General features: G+C 50.1%; 2 protein-coding genes across 5 annotated transcripts in view; one reads left to right on the top strand and one right to left on the bottom strand.

Annotated features, from left to right (window-relative positions):
• The window catches only part of SLC30A4 (solute carrier family 30 member 4), a 52,204-nt gene extending 44,431 nt beyond the window's left edge, over positions 1-7,773 (bottom strand). Inside the window, exon 1 of the mRNA XM_089670307.1 lies at positions 7,286-7,773. Coding sequence (XP_089526433.1) covers positions 7,286-7,667 — 382 coding nt within the window. The 5' untranslated portion in view covers positions 7,668-7,773. The remainder of the gene's footprint in view (positions 1-7,285) is intronic.
• A 158-nt stretch (positions 7,774-7,931) lies between these two features.
• Positions 7,932-26,763, top strand: part of BLOC1S6 (biogenesis of lysosomal organelles complex 1 subunit 6) — an 86,138-nt gene continuing 67,306 nt past the window's right edge. For 2 of the 4 annotated variants that reach the window (XM_089670288.1, XM_089670289.1), the window contains exons 1-3: positions 7,932-8,128; positions 15,262-15,406; positions 19,256-19,343. In XM_089670288.1, the coding sequence (XP_089526414.1) occupies positions 8,056-8,128; positions 15,262-15,406; positions 19,256-19,343 (306 nt within the window). In that variant the 5' untranslated portion in view covers positions 7,932-8,055. Of the gene's footprint in view, positions 8,129-13,536; positions 13,619-15,261; positions 15,407-19,255; positions 19,344-26,763 lie in introns of all 4 variants that reach the window. The other 2 variants (XM_089670287.1, XM_089670286.1) reach the window with 2 other exon arrangements.

Here is a 26,763-nt window from a genome sequence, read left to right as displayed (position 1 = left end):
ATTACAGAAAATAGGTTCTTTCCACAAGAGGTTGGTATAGTTGAGATCTGGTGACTGTGCCAGGCAGTTCATCGGCGGTTTGTTTTCTCTCCAGATTTCTTTTGCATGGCTTATAATTATTGTTTGGATCTGTTTCCCTGTTGCTTGAATAAATATGTACCCATCAAGATCTGGGCACAAGGTACAGCGTGACAACTGAGTTTTAGCTTTTCTGGCTCACTTTTCCTTACACTTTGTTTAAATCCCCCACCTTGCCAGCCCCATTGCAAAACATTTCTACTGCTGCTTGACAAAAGACATTCAGCACCCCTCCAGAAGTCTCTCTTTTTCCAATAATGTGCTTTTCCATTTACTTCCCAATCTCCATCTTTGGTTTCTCTTTATTTGCCAGGTTCAGATATACAGTGAAGGAATCAAAAGAGGGCTGAGATAAGTGCACACTGCTGTTCATGAATGTTTTTGGGAAACTTCTGGGAGATTCCAAACTTTTTTAGTGCTTTTGTTGAGAGTGTCAGAGAGAGACCTGTTCTCTGAAGTTGTGAGACAAGCAGACCTCACCATGTAACCGAGAAGAGTCCCTTTACCTGGGATAACATGGACCAGTGTGTCTTTTCCCTGCAGCATCTGAGCAATGATAGAAAGATGATGAGAGACCGAGTTATGAGGATGAAGATACAGGGTACCTGTTATCTCCAGCAGTCCGGAGAATCCACCAAGTGTACCTGGTGGATTCATTTTACACTGATAAAACGGCAGTGGCCTAAAAAAAAAGAAAAAGAAAAAAAAAAAAAAGTGCTTCTGTTGTTGCCTTCATCCGTAAAACCCGAATTGTGAAGTTGAAAGTCCCCAATGTCTGTGCCGTTGAAAAAAACGTTTCAGTAAACAAGTTTGTATTTGTGCAGGCTCTATTCATACCTTACCGGTAAAATAACAGAGGGGAAGGGGATGTCAAGGGCAACAAAGATGTCATGAATGCAGAGATGGCCGGGACTAGAGGAAAAGCAGCTGAGCCCAGAGAATCTGTGGAGGAGTAGAACAGGTCTGGCAGCCTTCACCATGAAAATTGGAGATTTGCCCCAGGGAAGGCCTGAACAGAGATGGGTGATATGTTGCTGTACTGGAATAGCACTAGTGGCAGTGCTGAAGGGTGACCAGCATTGAGGTTTACTTCACAGAAGGTTTGGGAGACCCATTTGGAAAACTGCATTGTGTGGTGCCTGCAAGGGGGCATCTGGATAAAGAATCCTGCCCTGCTATACCGTCACCCTACTTGAAGTGCTTGTAAGATTACATTTTTCCCCCTAAAATACCAAACATGTTATACTTACCTGCTCTGTCAAACAGTGCTGCAGAGAGCAATTCCAAACCTCCTTTTCTGAGGTCCCCCAATGGCACTCTAGGCTACTCCTCTCCTCATTGTACCATCATAGGAAGGCACTTCCTATGAGGGCGCACCTGTGGGCTCACTCCTGAGCCAGGCTGTGTGTATCTAGTAAGTATAAGGGGGGTGAGGGGGCAATACAACTACTGGGACATTTTTACCTTAATGCAGGGAATGCATTAAAGTGGTTCTGAAGTTTCAAGGTTTTACTACATTCATGCATTATATCCACGAAGGTATAAAAAACCTTGTGTGTGGCAGCCCCCGTCCCCCACTAACACTTATCTCAGCCCCCTTTTGATCCAGTGATGTCCACGAGAATCTCAGTTCTCTGGGAACTCTCACTCTTGATTGGCTGAGGCAGCAGCAGAAGCCATTAGCTCCCGCTGGTGTCAATCACAGCCAATGAGCCAATCAGGAGGGGAGAGGCCGAACAGTAGCTCTGTGTGTGAATCGACATGCAGAGGCACAGCTCAGGAGCGAGCCTGCTCGGGTGCCTCATAAAAGCTGTTTGCTATGAGGGCACCTGACAGGAGGAAGGAGCCAGGAGCGGGGGACCCCAGTAGGAGGATCCGGACTGCTCTTTGCAAAGCCACTCCACAGAACAAGTAAGTACAACATGTTTGTTATTTAAAAAAAAAAAAAAAAAAAATGACTGATGCCAGCCATATATGGGTCGAAATTCGACCAATTTTTCGTCCATAAGATTTTCGCTGTTAGTGGGTCAATGGTACTGGCAGATTTTCATGGTTCCGCCCCTTTTCGATTATCTGGCATGTTGGAAAATTAGCGAAAAACTACTGATTTTCAACTCAACAATGGCCAAATCATACGATCGTTTTTCCGAAAAGAATATGCGCATGAGCCGCGACCTGGAAGGAACAGAAGTTTCACCTGTTATATGGGGTGAACTTTATGGCCGATTTTCAAAATCATTGATGGCACCATCGGCTTACCGAGCGAACGACGTTTTCGATTTTCGGACGAAAAATCGTTCGGAATTCAACCCATGTATGGCCTGCATTAGTATCACTTTAAGGGAAAGAGTGTCCAGGCTTTAGAATCATTTTAATCAAAGCTCTACCTCTGATATAAGCCGTTCCCCTAACCACCAGGTAACATGCATGTTACACGCACACGCAGTAGCTGGTTCCAGGAAACAAAACTATTTTACTGACTGGACCTGGAGCACTATCTGTTGAATCGTACTGTAAACCTGGTTTAGTGAAACCTGTTAGATCAGTCTATTGCTAAACATAGTATTTTAGGGTGTTTCCAATTATATCACTTTACAAGATTTTAATGAAATGCTGGGTTAGCAAAACAGGCAGAGGTTGATTTTCTCATCCTGATTAACTTACAAATGCCAAATAACAAACAATACTTTCTCTCTTTCCTGCTTTATATTATATGTCTGGTTACACAGAATACCACTTCAAGGGAAATGTGTTATCTTTGAAAATACGACATCTGCATTTAAAAAATAGTTCCCCTGAAAAACTAGGCGTTTTTCTCGCTATGCTGTAAAACAACAAACACGGCCAATAATTTCAATATAATTAAAGTGATTGTAAAGGCTAGGTTTTTAAAAAAAATTAAAAAATTGTTATACTGTAACTGCTCTGTGCAAAGGACAGAGCAGCCCTGATCCTCCTCTTCTCAGGTCTCCCAATGGCACTCCTGGCTCCTCCCACCTGCCAAGTGCTCCCCATAGCAAGCTACTTGATATGGGGACACTCAAGCATGCTTACTCCTGAGCCCTGGTCTGTAAGTCCCTCTCCCTCACTGGCTGTGACAGACAGCAGCTGGAGGCAATGGCTCCCACCGCCATATCTAAGCCAATGTGGTGGGAGACAGCAGAGCGCCTTTGCTCTTGCACGCACTGCTCAGTTTAGATCGGGCTCAGATAAGTATTTGGGGGGGGGGGGGGGGGCAGTGCATGCAGAAGGTTTTGTTACCTTACTGCATAAGAATGCAGTAAGGTGAAATAGCTTCTGCCTTTAAAACCACTTTAAAATTTTTGCTGTCAATCAGTGTTATGGAGTGTAGCACTGCCTTTCATATCCAACACATTTGATATATTATCTATTATACCAGGACATCAGTACCTATTGTACCATACGGAACAGTTGTGGTTTGATTTTCTACTTGGGAAGATGAAGAAAATTTAAAGGAGCTTTCAAAGCAAACATTTTCCAGACCAGCCTTTTTTAAACTAGGCTGCCCTGGCACCATGAGGTGCCTTCTGGGTTATAAAGCCTACCCCACCCTCACCTAACGGCCATCCTCCCTCATTCCTCCCACCACTTCATCCCCCTCAGCCACTTCATTCCCCTCAGCCACTTCCTATTGTTCCACTACCCCCTCCCTCCTAGATTGTAAGCTTGAAAGAGTAGGGCCCTCTTACCCCTCGTACGCTGTCTGTCTTTGTTGTACTGTGCCATGTATTGTCCCCCCTATTGTACAGCGCTGAGCAAACCCTTTGGCGCTATATAAACTCGATGTAATAATAATAATAATTCATGGGTGCCTGAGCAAAATGTCCAAAAATAATGTACAAGCCAATGGGTAGATCAAGTCTGCCTTTTTGTTACCCAAAGCCACAGGTTTCAAGTGCAGCATTACAAACTTGGACACTGATTGATTCAGCCACCAGCATCCAAACGACTGATGATGTCATCGAATGATAAACAGCACAAGGTGTGCCTGCACAGCACCCTTGGCTGACCCTCCGTCAGCACTAGGGTCACTTTGGCTGAGTGGGATAGATAAACACTGGAGCACGAGTCAGTACAAAGGTGTATTTGCTTTGTAAAAAGCAATCAGCTCTGATGTTGGGTGTCCTGTGTGTGTGGATGTTACTGCATTATATAAAATGATTAGTTTAGTTTTTTTACATTTTCTAATGGGGTGCCTCGAGATTGTGCAGAATTTTTAAGGGTGCTTTGACAGAAACACTGCTCTAGGCCAGTGGTGTCCAACTCAAAACACTGTCTCGGGGCTACATTTGTATCCACAAGTCAAATAGAGGGCTGCATCTAAATCTAAAAAGACTAATCTTCCCAGAAGCATGAAAGAATTTGTTTTGCTACTTGAATGTTAATTTTAGTACTGTGAACTCAACCCTATAAATACAGTGTTCAGGGACGTTCAATTTGTATCGCCCAACGCCGGGGACATGTAGTTCCGAGCACCGGGCAGGTATTTTCTTTCAATCCTTAGCCCTGATGTGGGCAAGCAGCAGGGCTCACCTGTCAGGTGGAAGCATTCGGGCGGCAGTGCTGCTGCCGATTGCTTCCACACAGCGCCCTACAGTTCCAGCCTCCTTTGCTGTCCCATCGGTAAACCGCCATGACGTCACTTCCAAATCCCCATTGAAAGCTTTTCTGCCCATCGAGGCCAGGAATGAATGTAATGCGGTGCGATGTGCACTGCATTATGTCCAGTTGAGTACAGGGGAGACATCCAGACCCTGGATGTCTAAATAAAGAGAACCTGTCACCAAAAATCATCCCATAGGGGACTTTTTGTCTCCTGATGAAAAAGAAAAAGGTTGAGGTAAAACATGTTTTTTAAATTGTAAAAAATTAGTTACACCCAAGCATCTACCCCCCACCACATATACACAGGTACAAACGTAAAAGCACATGAAGGGGCGCCTACGCATGAAAATTTGATTGCGATACGGGTTACATATTGCAGCGCACGCCAAAATAAGAGCAATAATTCTAGCACCAGACCTTCTTCGTAATACTAAACTGATAACCTATAAGGGGCTTTAAAAGTATCACCTAGAGAACATATAGGGTACTAAAGGTTGTCACCATCTCACAAGGGCACGCAAATTTAAGGGTTGATGTGTTGGATATCTATTTACTCGGTGCTGCCTCATTGGTTAAAATGCGTAATTTATTGCTTTTTTGTGCGCTAAAATTAAGTGCATTTTTTACTGCACTTATGATAATATTGTGTGACATAAAAAATTGGAGCTACCACTATTTTGTTCTCTCTCCACAGCACCATGGTAATTTATTGAGGACTACAAGCTGAAAGCTGCTAAGGCTGTTGGGACTTGTAGTTCATTTATTCACAGAACACTGGAAATGTATGACGTGAGCCTGTGGGCAGAGCCCCACAAGGCTGCACTTTTTAAAAAAAAAAAAAGAAAAAGGACAGCTTGTATGAGAAATGTCTCCCCATACTGCCGTCACAGGAAGGTAGGGGATAAGGCAGCAGCTGCAGCATTGGAAATATGTTACATGTTCCACCCTAAAATAAGGTGAACTTATCCTTTTATTCCACTTTACAAAGCTGATTGTCACACTATCCTGCTTTATGATACCAAAGCACGTCTAAATCAAGGACAGTCAGCTGGAGTTGTCAGAATAGTATATTACTAAGGACAGATGTGATCAGGGAACAGGGGGTGGACCTTGCAGGCAATGATCTTTCACCTTCATTTTCCAGCTACTACTAGTAGTAGTTTCTTTAAACTCTTGTTTTTTTGCAGAACTACAAACAGCTGTTGTGTCAGTTTTTAGCAAAGAAGACAATCTGGTATTTTTATGGCCAGAGGAAACCTGCATTACTCATACAGAGATCATTTCAATGTTAGCCTGGATGGCCAGAAGCTCTGACATCCACCTTACAAAGACAGTTAGGGACCTGTATTGGGTTGCAATGTACAGTGTGGTGCCCCCGAGAGAGGGGGGGGGGGGGTGTTGGGTTGCAATGTACGGTGTGGTGCCCCTCAGAGGTGTATTGGGTCGCAGTGTACAGTGTGGTGCCCCCGAGAGGGGGGGTGTTGGGTTGCAGTGTACAGGGCCCTGAGAGGGGGGGTGTTGGGTTGCAATGTACAGTGTGATGCCCCTGGGGGGGGGGGGGGAGGGGAGGTGTATTGGGTCGCAGTGTATGGTGTGGTGACCCTGGGGGTAGGTGTATTGGGTTGCAGTTTACAGTGTGGTGCCCCCGAGAGAGGGTGGGGGGGTGTTGGGTTGCAATGTAAGGTGTGGTGCCCCCGAGAGAGGGGGTGTTGGGTTGAAGTGTACGGTGTGGTGCCCCCGGAGGGGGGTGTTGGGTTGAAGTGTACGGTGTGGTGCCCTCGGAGGGGGGTGTTGGGTTGAAGTGTACGGTGTGGTGCCCCCGGTGGGGGGTGTTGGGTTGAAGTGTACGGTGTGGTGCCCCCGGTGGGGGGTGTTGGGTTGAAGTGTACGGTGTGGTGCCCCCGGAGGGGGGTGTTGGGTTGAAGTGTACGGTGTGGTGCCCTCGGAGGGGGGTGTTGGGTTGAAGTGTACGGTGTGGTGCCCCCGGAGGGGGGTGTTGGGTTGAAGTGTACGGTGTGGTGCCCCCGGAGGGGGGTGTTGGGTTGAAGTGTACGGTGTGGTGCCCCCGGAGGGGGGTGTTGGGTTGAAGTGTACGGTGTGGTGCCCCCGGAGGGGGGTGTTGGGTTGAAGTGTACGGTGTGGTGCCCCCGGAGGGGGGTGTTGGGTTGAAGTGTACGGTGTGGTGCCCCCGGAGGGGGTGTTGGGTTGAAGTGTACGGTGTGGTGCCCCCGGAGGGGGTGTTGGGTTGAAGTGTACGGTGTGGTGCCCCCGGAGGGGGGTGTTGGGTTGAAATGTACGGTGTGGTGGCCCCGGAGGGGGGTGTTGGGTTGAAGTGTACGGTGTGGTGCCCCCGGAGGGGGGGTGTTGGGTTGAAGTGTACTGTGTGGTGCCCCCGGAGGGGGGGTGTTGGGTTGAAGTGTACGGTGTGGTGCCCCCGGAGGGGGGTGTTGGGTTGAAGTGTACGGTGTGGTGCCCCCGGAGGGGGGTGTTGGGTTGAAGTGTACGGTGTGGTGCCCCCAAAAGGGTGGGGGGTTGGGTTGCAGGGCTCATTGTCGCCCCCCCCCCAGTCCCCGAGTCTCACCTAGCAGCTCGGCCCCCATGAAGAGAAGGTATAGCAGGGCGGCCAGGCCCAGCCTCCTCTTCACCGTCCTCTCCTTCCTCATCTCCCCCCGGTGCCGGCAGCTCTCACACGGCTCAGTCCGAACAGGAGGCTCCGGGGGTTCCCTCTCCAACAACGAGTCATCATCGGAGGATAGGGCCAGGGTCCCCCCATTGATGGCCGGCCCGTCCTCGGACACCAGCACCCTCAGCTTATTAATGGTGGGGGGCCGCTCTCCGTCCGCCACCCCCTCCGCTCCGTCCGGGTAGTCGAAGCCGGTGTCATCGCTCAGGTAGGGCGGCTGCTCGTCCCGGCGAAGTTTCAGCCGCAGAGCGCTCCACCAGGCTGGAGGCCGCCGCCACATGGCAGCCCGCACAGCTCAGAGCTCTGACAGCCGACCCGTGTCACTCTCCGCCACTTCCGGGTTCCAGCCGCTAGGCTCTAAAAACAATCGGTCACATGACCCCACGGGGGCGTGCAAAGCAAACACCGAACCACGTGCTTGCCGCGGGCTAGCACCAAGTTGTCACATGACTCTTACCACCAAGTGGGGCGAACGAGCGACCTCCAGCGGTAAAAGCGCACGTTCCGCCCTATTAAAAACTTTCTTTCATCGAGCTTTATTGACATCAGAGTTAACGCGAGCAAGCCTGTCTCCAAACAAGTAAACCAGCTATTTCCGGGTTCTCCCAGCCGGGGATCACATGCCTGGGTCAGGCTGAAATCAGCTGAGGAGGGGGACGCTGGATTTCATGGAGGAAGAGGGCAGCGGCGATGGACAGACAGTAGACAGCAGGATACCCCCGGGGGGAGATGGTGCAGCAGGTAGGTGGACACATGCCTGTCATTGGATGTGTGGTATGGAAGGTAAGTGCACTCATCTGATTGGTCAGGAGAGGAATGGGACTGCTGGCCTCCTGCTTTGTATACTGCCTGCCTGTCATGGTGATCCTCCTTCATTCAGATGTACAGGAAGGGAAATGACATCCTGATCACTGGGATCAATCTGACCACACACTGTACAATCTGATTGTACCATCTCCCTCAGCTCTACCATAGACTGTACAGTACATGGTCTGCCTGACTGGCTATTACCTAGATGGATTGTTTAGGTCTGACCTCCTATTACACGATAAATCTAAAGATTGTAAAATCAGATTGTATAGTTTATGGGTGGCCTAAGAGCCGCTTCACTTGTGTGCGCTGCGTATTCATATGGGTATAGACACATTTACAGCCGCACTACCATTGAACTCTATGGGAACGCGCATTTTGATGACTGCAAAACAAAGTTGCAGCACGCAGGACTTCGACCTGCCTTCCCATGGAGTTCAATGGTGGCTTAAAAACACAAGTCACAAAAGAACGCATCATACACCCGTGAGCCAATCCTCAGCCTAGGTTCATGTGCGGGATGGGAACACATTACTAATTGTATGCGGTCCCAAGCTGCAGGCAAAATGCACTGCTCTTACACAGACACACAGGGGAGCCATTAAAGTGGTTGTAAATCTTAATGCTTTATACCTTAGTGTGCAGGTGTCAAATGCAAGGCCCGAGGGCCAAATCTGGCCCTAAAGGCCATTTCATGTGGCCCTCAGACCTCTCCTGCAGCTGTGGCACCCCCCTCATCGCCACCTTGTCTCAGCAGTTGGCAGAAGAGAGGAGGACAGAACTCCTCTGCTAAATCCTGCGCTTCTCCATGCACCCGCAGGAGGCTCATCTCTGCAACCCCCTATCTTAGCAGTTGGCAGCAGAGAGGAGGACAGAACTCCTCCTACAGATCCTGCAGCTCTCTGTGCAGTCTCAGCACCCCCTCATCTCTAATGCAGGCCATAGACGGGTTGAAAATCGGCCATTTTTTAAAAAAAAACGAAAAATCGGCCGTTCGATCGGGCCGATGTTACCACCAACGGTAAAAAAATAGGCCGATTTTTGTCCCGTCTATGGCCGGCATTTAACCCCATAATTACTTCTGTCCCTTGCAGAGACGGGAGCACACAGGGGAGCAATACATAAGAATACTAAGAAGAAGAAGAATTCCAGTCCGCTATTATATTTTATATGAAAAAGTCTTGCGGTTGCAACAATGTATGCATTTTGGATACAGATGTTTTTATTCGGATACAAATGGATACATTTGTTGCAACCGTAAGACTTTTTCATATAAAATATAATAGCGGACTGGAATTATTTTTCTTCTTTTCTTCTTCTTGCAGGTCACGGCTCATGCGCAGATTTTTTAATTGGTAAAAACGATCGGCCGATTTGCCCATCATTGCCGGGAAAATCGGCCAATCATCAAAATCGGCCACAAATTTTCCAACATGCCCGATAAAAAAAAATGTGCAAAAAAGCCTGAGAAACGGCCGACCAATTCGGCCGATTTTCAACCCGTCTATGGACGGCATAACTTCTCTGGTCTCAGCATTCAGCTCACTCCAGCCCTCCTCTGGTCCTCCTCCAGACCCTGCACTTTTCCCTTCCCAGCTCTGGCCACAGCAGGTAAGGGGGGTGCACTGTGATGTAAGGGAGGGTGGAGTGCTCTGGACATCTAGTCTTACAGATACAACCGACCCTTGGATCGCAACCATAATGCTAATGTGACCCGCCATGAATTGAGTTTGACACCCCTGCCTTAGTGCATTCTCTGCATTAAGATAAAAGAACCAATCCGATGATGTGGCCGGTTGCAGACAGAGGCGAGGAGAGACTCTATTGTCTCTGATTGCCTCTATGATCATGGAGGACCAGAGCGACATCATGACGTCACATCCGGTCTGCAGCAGATGAAAACTATTTTTTTTTTTTTCTCTTAAAGCAAAAGCTCTAACAAACCCTCTTTATTATTTAATCTTTTGCTTCAAAGGTAAAGGAGAGAGTTGGGGTCTTTGACCCCAGATCTCTCCTTAAAGAGGACCTGTCATGTTTATTTATTTTACAAGGGATGTTTACATTCCTTGTAATAGAAATAAAAGTGATTAAAAAATAAAGGACAAGGACGGGTTAATTCGGTGAAAATGACCATCTTGCCGAAATTGTTGTATTATTTTCGCACACTCCCAGTGCGGGTTCCCTCTCATTTTCTTCGGTTGCTTCAGGCGAAGTTAATGCGTTTTATCTGGGCTGATAAGCACCCCAGAGTATCCAAAAGTACGCTTTTTGCCCATAGACTTCAGGGTGGTCTTGGGGTGCCTAATGTGACTAAGTATTATCAAGCGAGCCAGATTGCCCCGCTGTCTATGTTGCACGCCTCTTCCGACGTCCCCCTCTGGGTCCTGTTGGAACTACCTAATTGTGCCCCTATCGCACTGTCGACGCTTCTATGGCTTCCTCCTGCCCTGCGCCCTATGGCACTGAGTCCGATGTTACTTCATGGTCTACAAGTTTGGGACTCGGTACGTTACTCTGGTGGTCTGATGTCACCTTTTCTGCCTTTGCTCCCAATTATTAACAACCCTCTTTTCCCGCCGGGTTTGGATCACCCAGGGGCGTTTTCTTGGTGGGTGACTAATGGTTTTTCGCAGGTGCGACACTTTTTGATTTTTCGGTCCTTTCCCACCTGGGACTCTCTTCGGGAATCCCGGAATATCCCCCCGGCGGAATTTTTTCGATATCTTCAATTGCGACACTGGCTGCTCTCGCTGCGGGGCACTTCTGCGTTCCCGTACCAGAAATCTGCCTTTGAACAGCTCTGCCAACAGCGTCTGGGCGCTCCGGGACTTATATCCCTTCTTTATGCAGCTCTGAACAGATGCTCGTCGCATACTTCTCTTTCATATGTTGTTCAGTGGGAGCGTGACCTGGGAGTGGCTGTGGATCCGGAGGACTGGAATAAGGCCTGGTCACTCATAGCTAAATGCTCATTTAATACGACCACACTGGAGGCAGCCTATAAGGTATTGTTTCGTTGGTACTGGGTTCCGGCTCGGTTGGCCCGGGCTAACCCTGCCTGTAGTGATCAATGTTTTCGGGGTTGTGGTCATCGTGGTGATGTATTACATATCTGGTGGTCATGCCCGAGACTGTTTCGTTTTTGGTCTCATGTATTTGGCCTCCTTTTCACCTTGTTCCATCTCTCCATCCGCCGGGATGCTCGGTATGCCTTGCTTCATTGCCCCATACCGGGCCTCTTGGCTCACCAGCAGAAGTTGGCTTCCTATCTGTTTTTATCCGCCACTAGAACAATTGCTCAGGCCTGGAGGAGTCCGTTTGTCCCTCTTCAGGGGGTGCGGGATCGTATGACCACTATGATGCTCAACGAACAGATGTCGAGTATCCGCAACGACTCCCAACGCAAATTTTTGAAAATATCGGAGCCGTGGTTGCAATATGCCCTTCCCTCACTCCCCCCGGCTAGTCTGGGGATGTAATGGCGTTCAGTATTGGCGCTCTTGAATCCCTGCTCTTTGCCCCCCCCCCTTTTTTTTTTTTTCTCTTTTCTTTTTTCTCTCTCTCTCTGTTTTTGGTGTGACTGGACAGCTGCATTTAGTTGTTATAATCAGTTACATTAATGTTTTGTAACTTATGTGCCATTGATAGCCCCTGCGTGGGCGTACCTTTTGCCCTGTTGGCATTAGAGCATTGTTTTTCCCTTTTTTTTTAGCCCCTACGTGGGCGTGTTTTATTGCCTCTGTTTATACTGTTTAAAAAATTTAATAAAAACCATTGAAATAGAAAAAATAAAGGACAGTGTAAAAATTAGAAAAAAAAGAAAAAAAAATTTAAAGCGCTCCATCCCTCCGTGTTCGCATATGTAAACGGTGTTTGCAGCACACGTGAGGTATCGCCGCGAACATTAGAGCAAGAGCAATAATTCTAGCACTAGACGATCTCTGTAACTCTATACAGGTAACCTGTAAAAATTTCTAAAGTGTCACCTATGGAGATTTTTAAGTATCATAGTTTATCTCCATTCCACCAGCGTGCACAATTTGAAATCATGACATGTTAGGTATCTATTTACTCACCGTAACATCCTCTTTTATATTTTCCAAAAAAGTTGTGGTCTAAATTGTGTTTTGTTTTTTTAATTCACTAAAGTGTACCATGCACAATACCATGTGACATAAAAGTTGCAACGATCGCTATTTCATTCTCTAGGGCAGGGGTGTCAAACTGGCGGCCCTCCAGCTGTTGCGAAACTACAAGTCCCATCATGCCTCTGCCTTCGGGAGTCATGCTTGTAACTGTCAATCTTGCAATGCCTCATGGGACTTGTAGTTTGGCAACAGCTGGAGAGCCGCCAGTTTGACACCCTTGCTCTAGGGTCTTTGCTAAAAGATATATAATATTTGGGTTTTATAAATAATTGTCTAGCAAAAAATACTGATTTAAACTTGAAAACAAAATGTGCCAGAAAATGCTTGGTCTTCAGGTAAAGAGTCATGGGACTATTTTCCCACATTTCTTGCAGGTACAGCAACTCATTCAAATGAATGGGCTGCTGTGCCCACACAAACATACCCAAACAGATTCACTTAGATGTGAACCTTGACATAGCTGTTAGTGATGTGCTTGGTGTGTTCGGACTAGGAACTAAACCCACATGTGTGAGTCTGCCACGGATCTGTTACCAGTACAAGTCAATCGTGTGACCAGTGCATTCCACTCCCCACAGGTGCCTGCATACATGACCCGGCCACAGATGATTGACTTGTACAGGTAACAGATTTCTGGCAGGCTCACGCATATGGGATCAAATCCATGTCCGTAGATGCCCTAGCTTATCACGAGTAGCCATGTACACTTCAATGAATGATCTATTTCCCTTCTGATCATTCTGTTCTGATACTCAATCTATAGTGTACAACCCATTCGACTGATATTACACACACGGAAAAGAGGATTTTGATTGATATCTGAAAGTTACAATCATAACTGATTGATTACACCTCTGTTTACACCCTACAATCTCATAACCTGATCAATGCAATAGAATCAGACTCATGAAAGAAGTATCTCAGTGCCACCAATCAATGCAAGATGATCAATCATTTTTCACCCTGGCCGTTCAACTTAGTTGGATCAAATCTGATTAAAATCGAGTCTAGCGGTGGCCACACATCCATTGATTTTATTATCCGATCGATTTTATTAAAATCATTGAATCTGCAAACAATCAATTTGTCATAATGTCCCTTCTAAACGATTTAGACTCCGTTTAGATCAGATTCACTCAATTTCAATCAGCCATGGCAGGGAATGATCAGTCGTGTTTCTTCTATTGGCAGTGCCAACTCACAGGGCTCATTGAATACGTGTCCTAGACTTCAAGGAAGTAAATGTGTCCGGATCTTCGCAAGATCATTCAGAGTAATGGAATTAGGCTAAAAATAATTGAAATACAATGTGGAAATGAATATGTGATTTCACATTGTTACCATAGATACAATTTAAAGGATAAGTTCACCTTTTTGACAAAAATAATAAATGCACATTTTTTTTGCAGGTAAAAAAATGTGCATTTATTATTTTTGTCCGCAGGAGCCTGGAAAGCATTGTACCAGAGATCAGTAGATGGCTGATGCCATGCAGGTCTCCTGCAGACCTGTCAGTATATCTGCTTGCCATACGGGATGTACAAGTAAGCATATATTTTGATATGAAGCTTCAATGAACTACCACGGAGCTCCACAGCACCTTAGTAGTTCATTGAAAACTACAAGCTGACAGCCGCTAAGGCTGCCGGGACTTGTAGGCACTCATTCACAGAATTCTGAGAATGAGTGACGCAGCCGTGTGGGCTGTTTTCAAATCTGACAGATAGTTGTTTCCCCGTACTATCTGTCAGAAGAAGGGGGCAGCGGGCACAGGCGTGATTGCAGGTATGGGAACATGTTACATGTTCCACCTTAACCACTTCCAGACCGGACACTTTTACCCCCTTCCCTCCCAGGGCAATTTTCAGCTTTCAGCGCTATCACACTTTGAATGACAATTGCGCGGTCATGCAACACTGTACACAAATTAATTTTTTACCATTTTTTCAAATCAGATAAACCTTTATTTTGGTGGTATTTATTCACCGCTGGGATTTTAATTTTTTTTGCTATGTAAATGAAAAAGTTCAAAAATTTTGAAAAAGTGGTTTTTTTTATAAAATTTTGCAAATAAATAATATTTCATCATAAATCTTGGCCAAAATTTATTCCGTTATCTCTTTAGTAAAAAAAAAAATCCAAATTTGTTTATAACCAAAAATTATAATTTTTAAACTTTTTTTTTTTTACATTTTTATTTTTTTATATATTTTTTTTTTTTTTACATACTGTCACCCTAGCAGTACAGTGTCACCATGGTGACACTGTACTACTTGTGGGGGGTAATGAAGATTTTTTTTTTTACACGGATTGCTTTTACACCCATATAGGATGTAAAAGCAATCATTTCTCTTTCTCTCTGTCTGCATTCTTGCACTCATTGAGAAGTACTGAGTGAGCTGTGATTGGTCACTGCTTGTCACATGGTACAAGGCTGTTGTGAATAGCCTTGTACCATGTGACCTCTGTGATCATTCACAGATTTCACACGCAGTAAGCAATGATGTCACAAGTGACATCTTGCTTACTACTTTGCATGTGATCACTGATTGGCCATTCAGTGATCACATGATCGGGACCTCGCAGAGAGGTCTCGTCTGACGATCAATGTTTCACTGTGTCCGGAGGACACATCGGGCACCGTATCACGGTGCTGCGCACTCCCAGGGAGCGCGCACAAGCAGGGTGCGGGGAGGCCGTTTATAAACTGCCACCTGACCCTGCACTGCCACCGTCCGGCCGTTTATATGCAATGGCCGGTCGGGAAGTGGTTAAAAATGGGTGGAGCATGTAACATGTTCCCAAAGGTGAACTTATCCTTTAATTGTAAGCAAAGTAATTACCTGAGTAAGCCTCTTATGATTGATATTCTGCAAGTTATATATTCTTTTCTTCTATTACTTAAATATCCTTTAGGACCAAGTAATGACACAATCGATGAAGGTTTGCCAGAAGACCAGTTTCCTGTTGACTTAAAGGCTGTGGAGCAGCTCAGTGAAGGACTCCTAGCGCATTACTTACCCAATCTTCAGAACTCAAAGCATGCCTTACAGGAACTCACGTATGTAGAATAAATGTGCTCCTTTTGGTAACAGAGGACACACTTCTGGCCTCTTTCACACTGGGCATTTGGTTCCGGTGCAAGAGGCTCCAGTGTCGAGATGTGAGTGGAAAGCACAAGCACACCATCCACTCCTATTGCTGGCAACCTTTAAAACTTGGAGAAGTTAATAGGTGCTGTGGCTGGACGGTGCACCAAGTGGTACTAACATTCAGGACAGTATACTCCTAGGGATGAATGGCCAGAATGTAAGCAGTCTGCGTTTTCAAGCTTTCATTTCTAGGCACATACTCCCCTAAACCCTTGTACCACTAAGTGCAGCATCTGCCTGCAGCAGATGTCAGCCTTTCGTAGAGTTTAGCAACCTGCCGGCAGTGAGGCTGGACGGTGCTCCTGGGTCCTCCACTGCATCTAAATGCTGGAGTCTCATGTACCAGGGCTAAATGCCCAGTGCACCCGAGACTTTAATATTTTATTACTTTATATATAAGACCTATCTTTTACCCTTATTATGGAAATTTACCATGCATTGACTGTGGGGTAATGTTCAACTATTGCGGTTCTTTGGTGCATCTTATAAATCCTTTGTGAGGTTTGCTGCAGCTGTTATTTCATCTTTGATGGGGCTATTCATTTTTTTTCTTGTTTTTGTTTGACTGAAGTTCTGCTTTAAGTATCTATGTATGAGTATGAAGGATGAAAGGTAATAAAATATGAAATGGTGATCATTATTTCCCCTTTTCCTCATCTGCAAAATTAGTGGTTGTCCTCAAGTTCTTCTGTAACTTATATTTTCCGTTCCCTGTAAAAAGAATTAGCAGTTAGGTATTTTAAAGATTGCACTGGGACTCAATGTCCTATGATAAATCACCCAAATGTCTAAGGAAGAACAGTGCAGTAAAGTTTTGGTGTAGCAAAAGATCAAATTGAACTAAAATGTTTAATTTTTGTTCACCAGAGAAGAAGGCCCCTTACACACAGGGAGTTTAGCCCCTGTGCATGAGACTCTGGAATTTAGCAGCGGGCAGAGGTGTACCATCCAGCCCCACGGCCAGCAGCCTGTCAAACTCCATGAGAGTCTGATCACTGTTCGACTGGACTGAGCTGGATGGTTCTCCCAGCTGTATGAACGTTTAGGGTAATATGCGCCTAGCTAAACGCCAAGGTCAAATGTTCTCAAACCTCTAATGACCAGATGTTCTGCAGGTGTATCAGTTTAGCATATTGAGACCAATCATTTACCACTGACAGGGGTGCTTACAATGATTGGCTTTTATTTTATTTATGTAAAATCTTTATCCCAAAAGGAAGGAAACTATTACTGTAGCTGATTAAAACATGTGAACTGGAGTTCAGCTTCAATTTATAAGTGTATCTAAATTTAATAGTACATATACCACTCCCCTCCCCCCAGACTAACAGTGCTGCTGTCCAAAGGTGCCCCCTGTGCTCTTTCATCCAGAGTGGTGGCACTCTAATACAGGAGGTGTGTTACTGGCCAGATCACCAGATGAAAACAGAGGGGAGAAAAAGCCTAAAAAGGAAAACTAATGCAGCCACCGCATCTAATAGTTGTTAAGTTTCAATATATTACATTTTTGGTTTTGGGTTTAATACGGTAATGGTTGTGCGCATTAGGCACATGGAAGCTGTAGGCGACAGCCATCTTGCTCAGGTCTCAGCCATTTTTGTCATGAGCCCAGTGATCTTACCTCCTTCCTCCTCCTGAAATTAATGGAATTCATAGCCTTTAACTTTAACACACGTCAGAAGAGCCTGTTACCTTAACTTAGGGACAGCAGACACCAGCACACAGGCCTTGGTCACAGCTGTAAATAGCTAATAGGAGTTTTTTTTGGCAAGATGTCTGTTAGTTTCTACTGACCATAAAAAAACTCTACAGATTAATACATCCCTCTGACCTATAGTAAAAGTATGACAAAATCCTTCAGTTCTGTCACACATGGTTTGTAAGGTAATTAAAGCACTAGGAATACATAGCTTGCCATAAAACATGTACACAGAAAACAGGTATGAGGGTGACCTCTCTGAGATCTGTGCCCAATTCACAACTTAACAAAATTCATAAAATCCAAAAGGAGCAAGACACATTAACAATAAGTATATATTTGAATGGGGAATGTCATACCGAATCCAATCGAGATCATACATCACTAAGCTAGGACATATGAAAGGGAAGACAGCAGTCTTCTACCTCCTGGGTGACAGGCTCATCCGAAGAAGTACTCTGTGTTTGGTATTCCTGGACACGAATTATAATGCTGAACAATAATCTAACAATTTCCAGAATGCAGCCTGGTATATAATATATTAAGATATTAATATTAGTATAAAACTGTGTGTAAGGGAGGGCTACAATACAGTCATAAATATGGTTGAACTCTCAGCCACCACCCATTTATCTGGATGATTGGTCAGATTGTCTCTGTCAACACCCCCTTGAGGGCTAGTTCACACTAGATGCAGTTCAGTGACCTTTTTTTCTGCATCAAAAATGCATGCACAGTGTTTTCCATGTATTCCAATGGCCCTGCTTAACACCAGTGCATTCAGTTTCCGGTGCAGAAAAAAAAGTAGAGCATGCTGCATTTTTTTCTGCACAGAACCATACTGGAACATAGCAAACTGCATCAAAACTGCACCGGAACTGCGTTTGGTGTGAACTGTAAGCAAATATGTATCCAAAATGCATCCGGAGTGCATTTTTGTAGTGTGAACTGGCCCTGATACCACAGAAAAAGAGAATGTCAGGAGCTTTTGACAGCTCTTCTTTTTAATATCAACTAAGGAGCCACTGTGCTGTTTTTGCTTAATCAATTGGACTCTGCCAAAACCAACAACATTGCAAGTATTCTTCATTTTCAAATACTTTTTAATTCTTGGTTGCTTTATTGTCTCTTTATTTCCTTGCAACACACATTTTTTTTTCTGTCAATATTTTATTTGCACTATTTTGACCACTTCATTAGTAAACCCTATTTTGAAGTGTTAAAATTGTTCCTAAGGCTTTTAATGAGCACTAAAGAATCCCTGTCTTTTGAAGAGTGCTACTGTATTACAAATCTCTGAACATACCTGTCTGTGGTGACAGTGCGTGTTACAGACCTTTATTCTAAATCATAGTTGTTATTGCGAAGATTGTGAGTTTCCTCCTTCTCGATAAAAAGGCAGTGCTGGCATTTAAAGGCTTAATTGCTTAACTTGACCCAGTGACAATCGCTCTCCGGCTGCTGGCACCTAGATTGTGGTCCTGCGAGCTGGAAAATCTTTGTGCAGGGTGCAGCTGAGAGTGGCGTTGTTACGTAAGTGACAGCACGATGTGAGATTTGCCAGTCCTTTGTCACGAGTGGGAGAGAAGGGCAGGAGTCGGGCACCACATTCATCACAAATACCACTTTAACCGTGAGTATTTTCTGCACCAAAACTTTATTGTACTATTCCTTCTTGGAATTATTTATGACTTATCGTAGAACATTGAATCGCAATGAATTTAATGTTAAACTGAAAATAGATCTCTGCAAAGTAATTTTAATTAATTACAATAGAAAAACATGAAATAACTGATTGCATAAGCATTCACCCTTTTTTATACGACACACGTAAGGCACAGGTACAGCCAATCACATAATTAGATAATTGAATAAATTATTGTGGAGGAGTAATTTCATACATATTTTGGTTCCAACCACATAATTAGTTGAATGAAGATATCCCGTGTCTAGTAAGTGATTGGAGTATAAATACAGTGTACTACTACTTGAGTAATCTTGAATTGGGTATTTTTATATTTGCTACTACAATGAAGGAAAAGTATATGTTTTCTTACAGGCAGAATCAAGTGGTATTACTGGACACACTAGATCAGGAAATCTCCAAATTCAAAGAGTGTGGTTCAGTTCTGGACATCAATGCCTTGGTGAGTTATATGTAAATGCTTCTTTTGTTTATTTGAAACCCAACTCCAACATTTTTTTATTTTTTTTATTTTTTAGTAAAATGGTCCCCTAGCAGTGATATGCTCAGGTGTGTTTGGATCCAAATCTAAACCCACCTGAGACAGTACGCCAGGTGAGAGCTTTCACTGTATTGAGCCTATGATCTGTGGCCAGGTCATTCCCCACCCTGTATACAATGGGCATGTATACTTGCATCTCTGGAGTGGGGAATACCTTGGCCAAATTTGATAGACCCAATACAATGACCGCTTCCTGGTGAACTCATTTTTGTGTCTTCAGACTTGGATCCAAACACACCTGAGCTCATCCCTATTCCTCAGAAACTGTTTAAGATAAAAAAAAAAAAAAGCAGCTCAGGCTGCAATACTAAACTTCAATCCAAGGGTTTCCCCTGTAGTACTTTCTTTTTTCCTGTAGGAGATCCTTAGGCAAGCCATATACCCATACATTTCCCTATTCAAGCCCACAGGCTGAAATGGAGAAAATCAATAGATTCCTCCAACCATACTAAACAGTGTGGATGAAAGTACCTGTGAAGCCTGATTTTTCTATCAAGGCCAAGAGTAAGAGAATGCAGCATTTCTAGTTACCAGCCTGAAGAGTTTAGTATAGTAAGCAAAATGAAAATCATACTGCCAGCGGACCTCCAATGGGAAGAGGCGTGATTGAGGGGGGCAGAAGGCAAACCTTGAGTTGGGCTGTAAAGGGGAATGAAAGTTTCCCTGTAAAGTCTACAGATAGATTGAGGATGCAGCAAAACACTGATTCCTAAATGTCTGCTTTTGAATGCAGCCCCTTCAACAATAGAAAAGTCTGTACCCTGGCAATGGGCCTCTTTCACATGGGCAAATACATGTCTAGTGCCACCCCTGAAAGAGCCACTTGGTAATTTTGGGCTCCCTGTTCGCCTTGACTCCAAGAACAACCTCAGCCCCTCTGACACACCTGGTTGAATAATATCATTGCGAACACAAGTAACAACACAAGTGTAAAATACCTTTCGCCTGGCAGTGAGGTATTGCCAATAAACACATCCCCGTTTAGTGGTAAACACGCTTAATCTATTGATATGAATTAGCATAGATGGCACTTTGGCAATATATTGTGAAAACTTTTCAAAGTGTGTGTGTGTGTGTGTGTGTGTGTTAGTGGTATATCACTATACAGAATCAATACACAAATTAGTGCATCAGCAGCAAACAATACAACTGAACTTTAAATGCATTTAGAATGATAGCAGCTCCATACTGGGTTTGAGTGCACTCAGATAATCAAATGGATGGACAAGAATATGGTACCACTTTAGCTAGCAAACGGGCTAGGGCCTTGGGGCAGTTACAATGAGGGGCAGTCTTTAGTCCTAAGTCTTCTAAAGCTAAACGTTGAAGCTTGTTGGTGCGCTTTGCGGCCGTCAATAAGGCCTGCAGGCAATATTAAATCTACAGAATAGCAGGTTAGGCAGTTCCTAATGGCTCCGTTGATAGCAGTGGTAGCAAGTAATGAGTTCAAGGCCCTCTCACCAGAGCCAGCGACACGGCAGTGATCCCTCTGGCTGAAATTCTGCTCACTCTGGGTTCCCTGGGCAACTTCGGTCTGTAGTGCAGCACATCTGTACCCCGGCAGTGGCTCGGTCTCTCTCTCTATCCACAGGTCACAGCTCTGCACGGACTGACAGAGCGAGGGATGCCCCAGTGGCTTTATCTCTCTCTGTGATGGCTTCTCCTGTGGCTTAGTCTCTCTCTCTATCTCTCTCCTAGACAGCGTCTCTCTCTATCTCTCTCTCTCTCGTGGACAGCATCTCTCTCTCTCTCGTGGACAGCCAGTCTCTCTCCTGGACAGTGTGTCTCTCTCTCTCTCTCCTGGACAGTGTGGCTCTCTCTCTCTCCTGGACAGTGTGACTCTCTCTCCTGGACAGTGTGACTCTCTCTCTCCTGGACAGTGTGGCTCTCTCTCTCCTGGACAGTGTGGCTCTCTCTCTCCTGGACAGTGTGGCTCTCTCTCTCCTGGACAGTGTGGCTCTCTCTCTCCTGGACAGTGTGGCTCTCTCTCTCCTGGACAGTGTGGCTCTCTCTCTCCTGGACAGTGTGACTCTCTCTCTCCTGGACAGTGTGACTCTCTCTCTCCTGGACAGTGTGACTCTCTCTCTCCTGGACAGTGTGACTCTCTCTCTCCTGGACAGTGTGACTCTCTCTCTCCTGGACAGTGTGACTCTCTCTCTCCTGGACAGTGTGACTCTCTCTCTCCTGGACAGTGTGACTCTCTCTCTCCTGGACAGTGTGACTCTCTCTCTCCTGGACAGTGTGACTCTCTCTCTCCTGGACAGTGTGACTCTCTCTCTCCTGGACAGTGTGACTCTCTCTCTCCTGGACAGTGTGACTCTCTCTCTCCTGGACAGTGTGACTCTCTCTCTCCTGGACAGTGTGACTCTCTCTCTCCTGGACAGTGTGACTCTCTCTCTCCTGGACAGCGTATCTTTCTCTCTCTCCCCTGGACATTGTATCTTTCTCTCTCTCTCTCCCCCCTGGACATTGTATCTTTCTCTCTCTCTCTCCCCCCTGGACATTGTATCTTTCTCTCTCTCTCTCCCCCCTGGACAGCGTATCTTTCTCTCTCTCTCCCCCCCCCCCTGGACAGCGTATCTTTCTCTCTCTCTCTCCCCCCTGGACAGCGTATCTTTCTCTCTCTCTCTCTCCCCCGGACAGCGTATCTTTCTTTCTCTCTCTCTCTCCCCCGGACAGCGTATCTTTCTCTCTCTCTCTCCCCCGGACAGCGTATCTTTCTCTCTCTCTCTCCCCCGGACAGCGTATCTTTCTCTCTCTCTCTCCCCCGGACAGCGTATCTTTCTCTCTCTCCCCTGGACAGCTTCTCTCTCTCTCATAGACAGCACATCTCTTTCTCCTCTCGCTCCTGGACAGCGTGGCTCTCGCTCCTGGACAGCGTGGCTCTCGCTCCTGGACAGCGTGGCTCTCGCTCCTGGACAGCGTGGCTCTCGCTCCTGGACAGCGTGGCTCTCGCTCCTGGACAGCGTGGCTCTCGCTCCTGGACAGCGTGGCTCTCTCTCTCTCATGCTTCTGGGCAGCGTGGCTCTCTCTCTCGCGCGCGCTCCCGGGCAGCGTGGCTCTCTCGCGCGCCCCCGGGCAGCGTGGCTCTCTCGCGCGCCCCCGGGCAGCGTGGCTCTCTCGCGCGCCCCCGGGCAGCGTGGCTCTCTCGCGCGCCCCCGGGCAGCGTGGCTCTCTCGCGCGCCCCCGGGCAGCGTGGCTCTCTCGCGCGCCCCCGGGCAGCGTGGCTCTCTCGCGCGCCCCCGGGCAGCGTGGCTCTCTCGCGCGCCCCCGGGCAGCGTGGCTCTCTCGCGCGCCCCCGGGCAGCGTGGCTCTCTCTCGCGCTCCCGGACAGCGTGGCTCTCGCTCCTGGACAGCGTGGCTCTCGCTCCTGGACAGCGTGGCTCTCGCTCCTGGACAGCGTGGCTCTCGCTCCTGGACAGCGTGGCTCTCGCTCCTGGACAGCGTGGCTCTCTCTCTCTCATGCTTCTGGGCAGCGTGGCTCTCTCTCTCGCGCGCGCCCCCGGGCAGCGTGGCTCTCTCGCGCGCCCCCGGGCAGCGTGGCTCTCTCGCGCGCCCCCGGGCAGCGTGGCTCTCTCGCGCGCCCCCGGGCAGCGTGGCTCTCTCGCGCGCCCCCGGGCAGCGTGGCTCTCTCGCGCGCCCCCGGGCAGCGTGGCTCTCTCGCGCGCCCCCGGGCAGCGTGGCTCTCTCGCGCGCCCCCGGGCAGCGTGGCTCTCTCGCGCGCCCCCGGGCAGCGTGGCTCTCTCGCGCGCCCCCGGGCAGCGTGGCTCTCTCTCGCGCTCCCGGGCAGCGTGGCTCTCTCTCGCGCTCCCGGGCAGCGTGGCTCTCTCTCGCGCTCCCGGGCAGCGTGGCTCTCTCTCGCGCTCCCGGGCAGCGTGGCTCTCTCTCGCGCTCCCGGGCAGCGTGGCTCTCTCTCGCGCTCCCGGGCAGCGTGGCTCTCTCTCGCGCTCCCGGGCAGCGTGGCTCTCGCTCTCCTGGGCAGCGTGGCTCTCGCTCTCGCTCTCTCTCTCCTGGGCAGCGTGGCTCTCGCTCTCTCTCTCGCGCTCCTGGGCAGCGTGGCTCTCGCTCTCTCTCTCGCGCTCCTGGGCAGCGTGGCTCTCGCTCTCTCTCTCGCGCTCCTGGGCAGCGTGGCTCTCGCTCTCTCTCTCGCGCTCCTGGGCAGCGTGGCTCTCGCTCTCTCTCTCGCGCTCCTGGGCAGCGTGGCTCTCGCTCTCTCTCTCGCGCTCCTGGGCAGCGTGGCTCTCGCTCTCTCTCGCGCTCCTGGGCAGCGTGGCTCTCGCTCTCTCTCTCGCGCTCCTGGGCAGCGTGGCTCTCGCTCTCTCTCTCGCGCTCCTGGGCAGCGTGGCTCTCGCTCTCTCTCGCGCGCCTGGGCAGCGTGGCTCTCGCTCTCTCTCTCGCGCTCCTGGGCAGCGTGGCTCTCTCTCTCTGTTGGCAACCTCCAGCACCCTTCTCGCCTCATTCCCTGTAACCACGCCTGTACTCAGAGACCTCTGGGAAATGCAGACCAACTCTAGGAAATACAGTGTCCTGATGCTGCTCCTGGACAGCGTGGCTCTCGCTCCTGGACAGCGTGGCCCTCGCTCTCGCTCCTGGACAACGTGGCTCTCTCTCGTGCTCCTGGACAACGTGGCTCTCTCTCGTGCTCCTGGACAACGTGGCTCTCTCTCGTGCTCCTGGACAGCGTGGCTCTCGCTCTCGTGCTCCTGGTCAGCGTGGCTCTCGCTCTCTCTCGTGCTCCTGGACAGCGTGGCTCTCGCTCTCTCTCTCTCGTGCTCCTGGACAGCGTGGCTCTCGCTCTCTCTCGTGCTCCTGGACAGCGTGGCTCTCTCTCTCGTGCTCCTGGGCAGCGTGGCTCTCGCTCTCTCTCTCTCTCGTGCTCCTGGACAGCGTGGCTCTCGCTCTCTCTCTCGTGCTCCTGGACAGCGTGGCTCTCGCTCTCTCTCTCTCGTGCTCCTGGACAGCGTCGCTCTCGCTCTCTCTCTCTCGTGCTCCTGGACAGCGTCGCTCTCTCTCGCGCTCCCGGACAGCGTGGCTCTCTCTCTCTCGCGCTCCCGGGCAGCGTGGCTCTCTCTCTCTCGCGCTCCCGGGCAGCGTGGCTCTCTCTCGCGCTCCCGGGCAGCGTGGCTCTCTCTCGCGCTCCCGGGCAGCGTGGCTCTCTCTCGCGCTCCCGGGCAGCGTGGCTCTCTCTCGCGCTCCCGGGCAGCGTGGCTCTCTCTCGCGCTCCCGGGCAGCGTGGCTCTCTCTCGCGCTCCCGGGCAGCGTGGCTCTCTCTCGCGCTCCCGGGCAGCGTGGCTCTCTCTCGCGCTCCCGGGCAGCGTGGCTCTCTCTCGCGCTCCCGGGCAGCGTGGCTCTCTCTCGCGCTCCCGGGCAGCGTGGCTCTCTCTCGCGCTCCCGGGCAGCGTGGCTCTCTCTCGCGCTCCCGGGCAGCGTGGCTCTCTCTCGCGCTCCCGGGCAGCGTGGCTCTCTCTCGCGCTCCCGGGCAGCGTGGCTCTCTCTCGCGCTCCCGGGCAGCGTGGCTCTCTCTCGCGCTCCCGGGCAGCGTGGCTCTCTCTCGCGCTCCCGGGCAGCGTGGCTCTCTCTCGCGCTCCCGGGCAGCGTGGCTCTCTCTCGCGCGCGCGCTCCCGGGCAGCGTGGCTCTCTCTCGCGCGCGCGCTCCCGGGCAGCGTGGCTCTCTCTCGCGCGCGCGCTCCCGGGCAGCGTGGCTCTCTCTCGCGCGCGCGCTCCCGGGCAGCGTGGCTCTCTCTCGCGCGCGCGCTCCCGGGCAGCGTGGCTCTCTCTCGCGCGCGCGCTCCCGGGCAGCGTGGCTCTCTCTCGCGCGCGCGCTCCCGGGCAGCGTGGCTCTCTCTCGCGCGCGCGCTCCCGGGCAGCGTGGCTCTCTCGCGCGCGCGCTCCCGGGCAGCGTGGCTCTCTCTCGCGCGCGCTCCCGGGCAGCGTGGCTCTCTCGCGCGCGCTCCCGGGCAGCGTGGCTCTCTCGCGCGCGCTCCCGGGCAGCGTGGCTCTCTCGCGCGCGCTCCCGGGCAGCGTGGCTCTCTCGCGCGCGCTCCCGGGCAGCGTGGCTCTCTCGCGCGCGCTCCCGGGCAGCGTGGCTCTCTCGCGCGCGCTCCCGGGCAGCGTGGCTCGCGCGCGCGCTCCCGGGCAGCGTGGCTCGCGCGCGCGCTCCCGGGCAGCGTGGCTCTCTCTCTCGAGCGCGCTCCCGGGCAGCGTGGCTCTCTCTCGCGCGCGCGCTCCCGGGCAGCGTGGCTCTCTCTCTCGAGCGCGCTCCCGGGCAGCGTGGCTCTCTCTCGCGCGCGCGCTCCCGGACAGCGTGGCTCTCTCTCGCGCGCGCGCTCCCGGACAGCGTGGCTCTCTCTCGCGCGCGCGCGCTCCCGGGCAGCGTGGCTCTCTCTCGCGCGCGCGCTCCCGGGCAGCGTGGCTCTCTCTCGCGCGCGCGCTCCCGGGCAGCGTGGCTCTCTCTCGCGCGCGCGCTCCCGGGCAGCGTGGCTCTCTCTCTCGAGCGCGCTCCCGGGCAGCGTGGCTCTCTCTCGCGCGCGCGCTCCCGGACAGCGTGGCTCTCTCTCGCGCGCGCTCCCGGACAGCGTGGCTCTCTCTCGCGCGCGCGCGCGCTCCCGGACAGCGTGGCTCTCGCTCCCGGACAGCGTGGCTCTCTCTCTCGCGCGCTCCCGGACAGCGTGGCTCTCTCTCGCGCGCGCTCCCGGACAGCGTGGCTCTCTCTCGCGCGCGCTCCCGGACAGCGTGGCTCTCTCTCTCGCGCGCGCTCCCGGACAGCGTGGCTCTCTCTCTCGCGCGCGCTCCCGGACAGCGTGGCTCTCTCTCTCGCGCGCGCTCCCGGACAGCGTGGCTCTCTCTCTCTCTCGCGCGCGCTCCCGGACAGCGTGGCTCTCTCTCTCTCGCGCGCGCGCTCCCGGACAGCGTGGCTCTCTCTCTCGCGCGCGCGCTCCCGGACAGCGTGGCTCTCTCTCTCTCTCTCGCGCGCGCGCTCCCGGACAGCGTGGCTCTCTCTCTCTCTCTCGCGCGCGCGCTCCCGGACAGCGTGGCTCTCTCTCTCTCTCTCGCGCGCGCGCTCCCGGACAGCGTGGCTCTCTCTCTCTCTCTCGCGCGCGCGCGCTCCCGGACAGCGTGGCTCTCTCTCTCTCTCTCTCTCGCGCGCGCGCTCCCGGACAGCGTGGCTCTCTCTCTCGCGCGCGCGCTCCCGGACAGCGTGGCTCTCTCTCTCGCGCGCGCGCTCCCGGACAGCGTGGCTCTCTCTCTCTCTCGCGCGCGCGCTCCCGGACAGCGTGGCTCTCTCTCTCTCTCGCGCGCGCGCGCTCCCGGACAGCGTGGC

This window comes from Staurois parvus, unplaced genomic scaffold, assembly GCF_062004578.1.
Source record: "Staurois parvus isolate SC_StPar_1 unplaced genomic scaffold, SC_StPar_1.0 ptg000089l, whole genome shotgun sequence".
Lineage (NCBI taxonomy): Eukaryota > Metazoa > Chordata > Amphibia > Anura > Ranidae > Staurois > Staurois parvus.
Note: the sequence above shows the minus strand (reverse complement) of the source record. Positions and strands in the feature narration are given on the sequence as shown.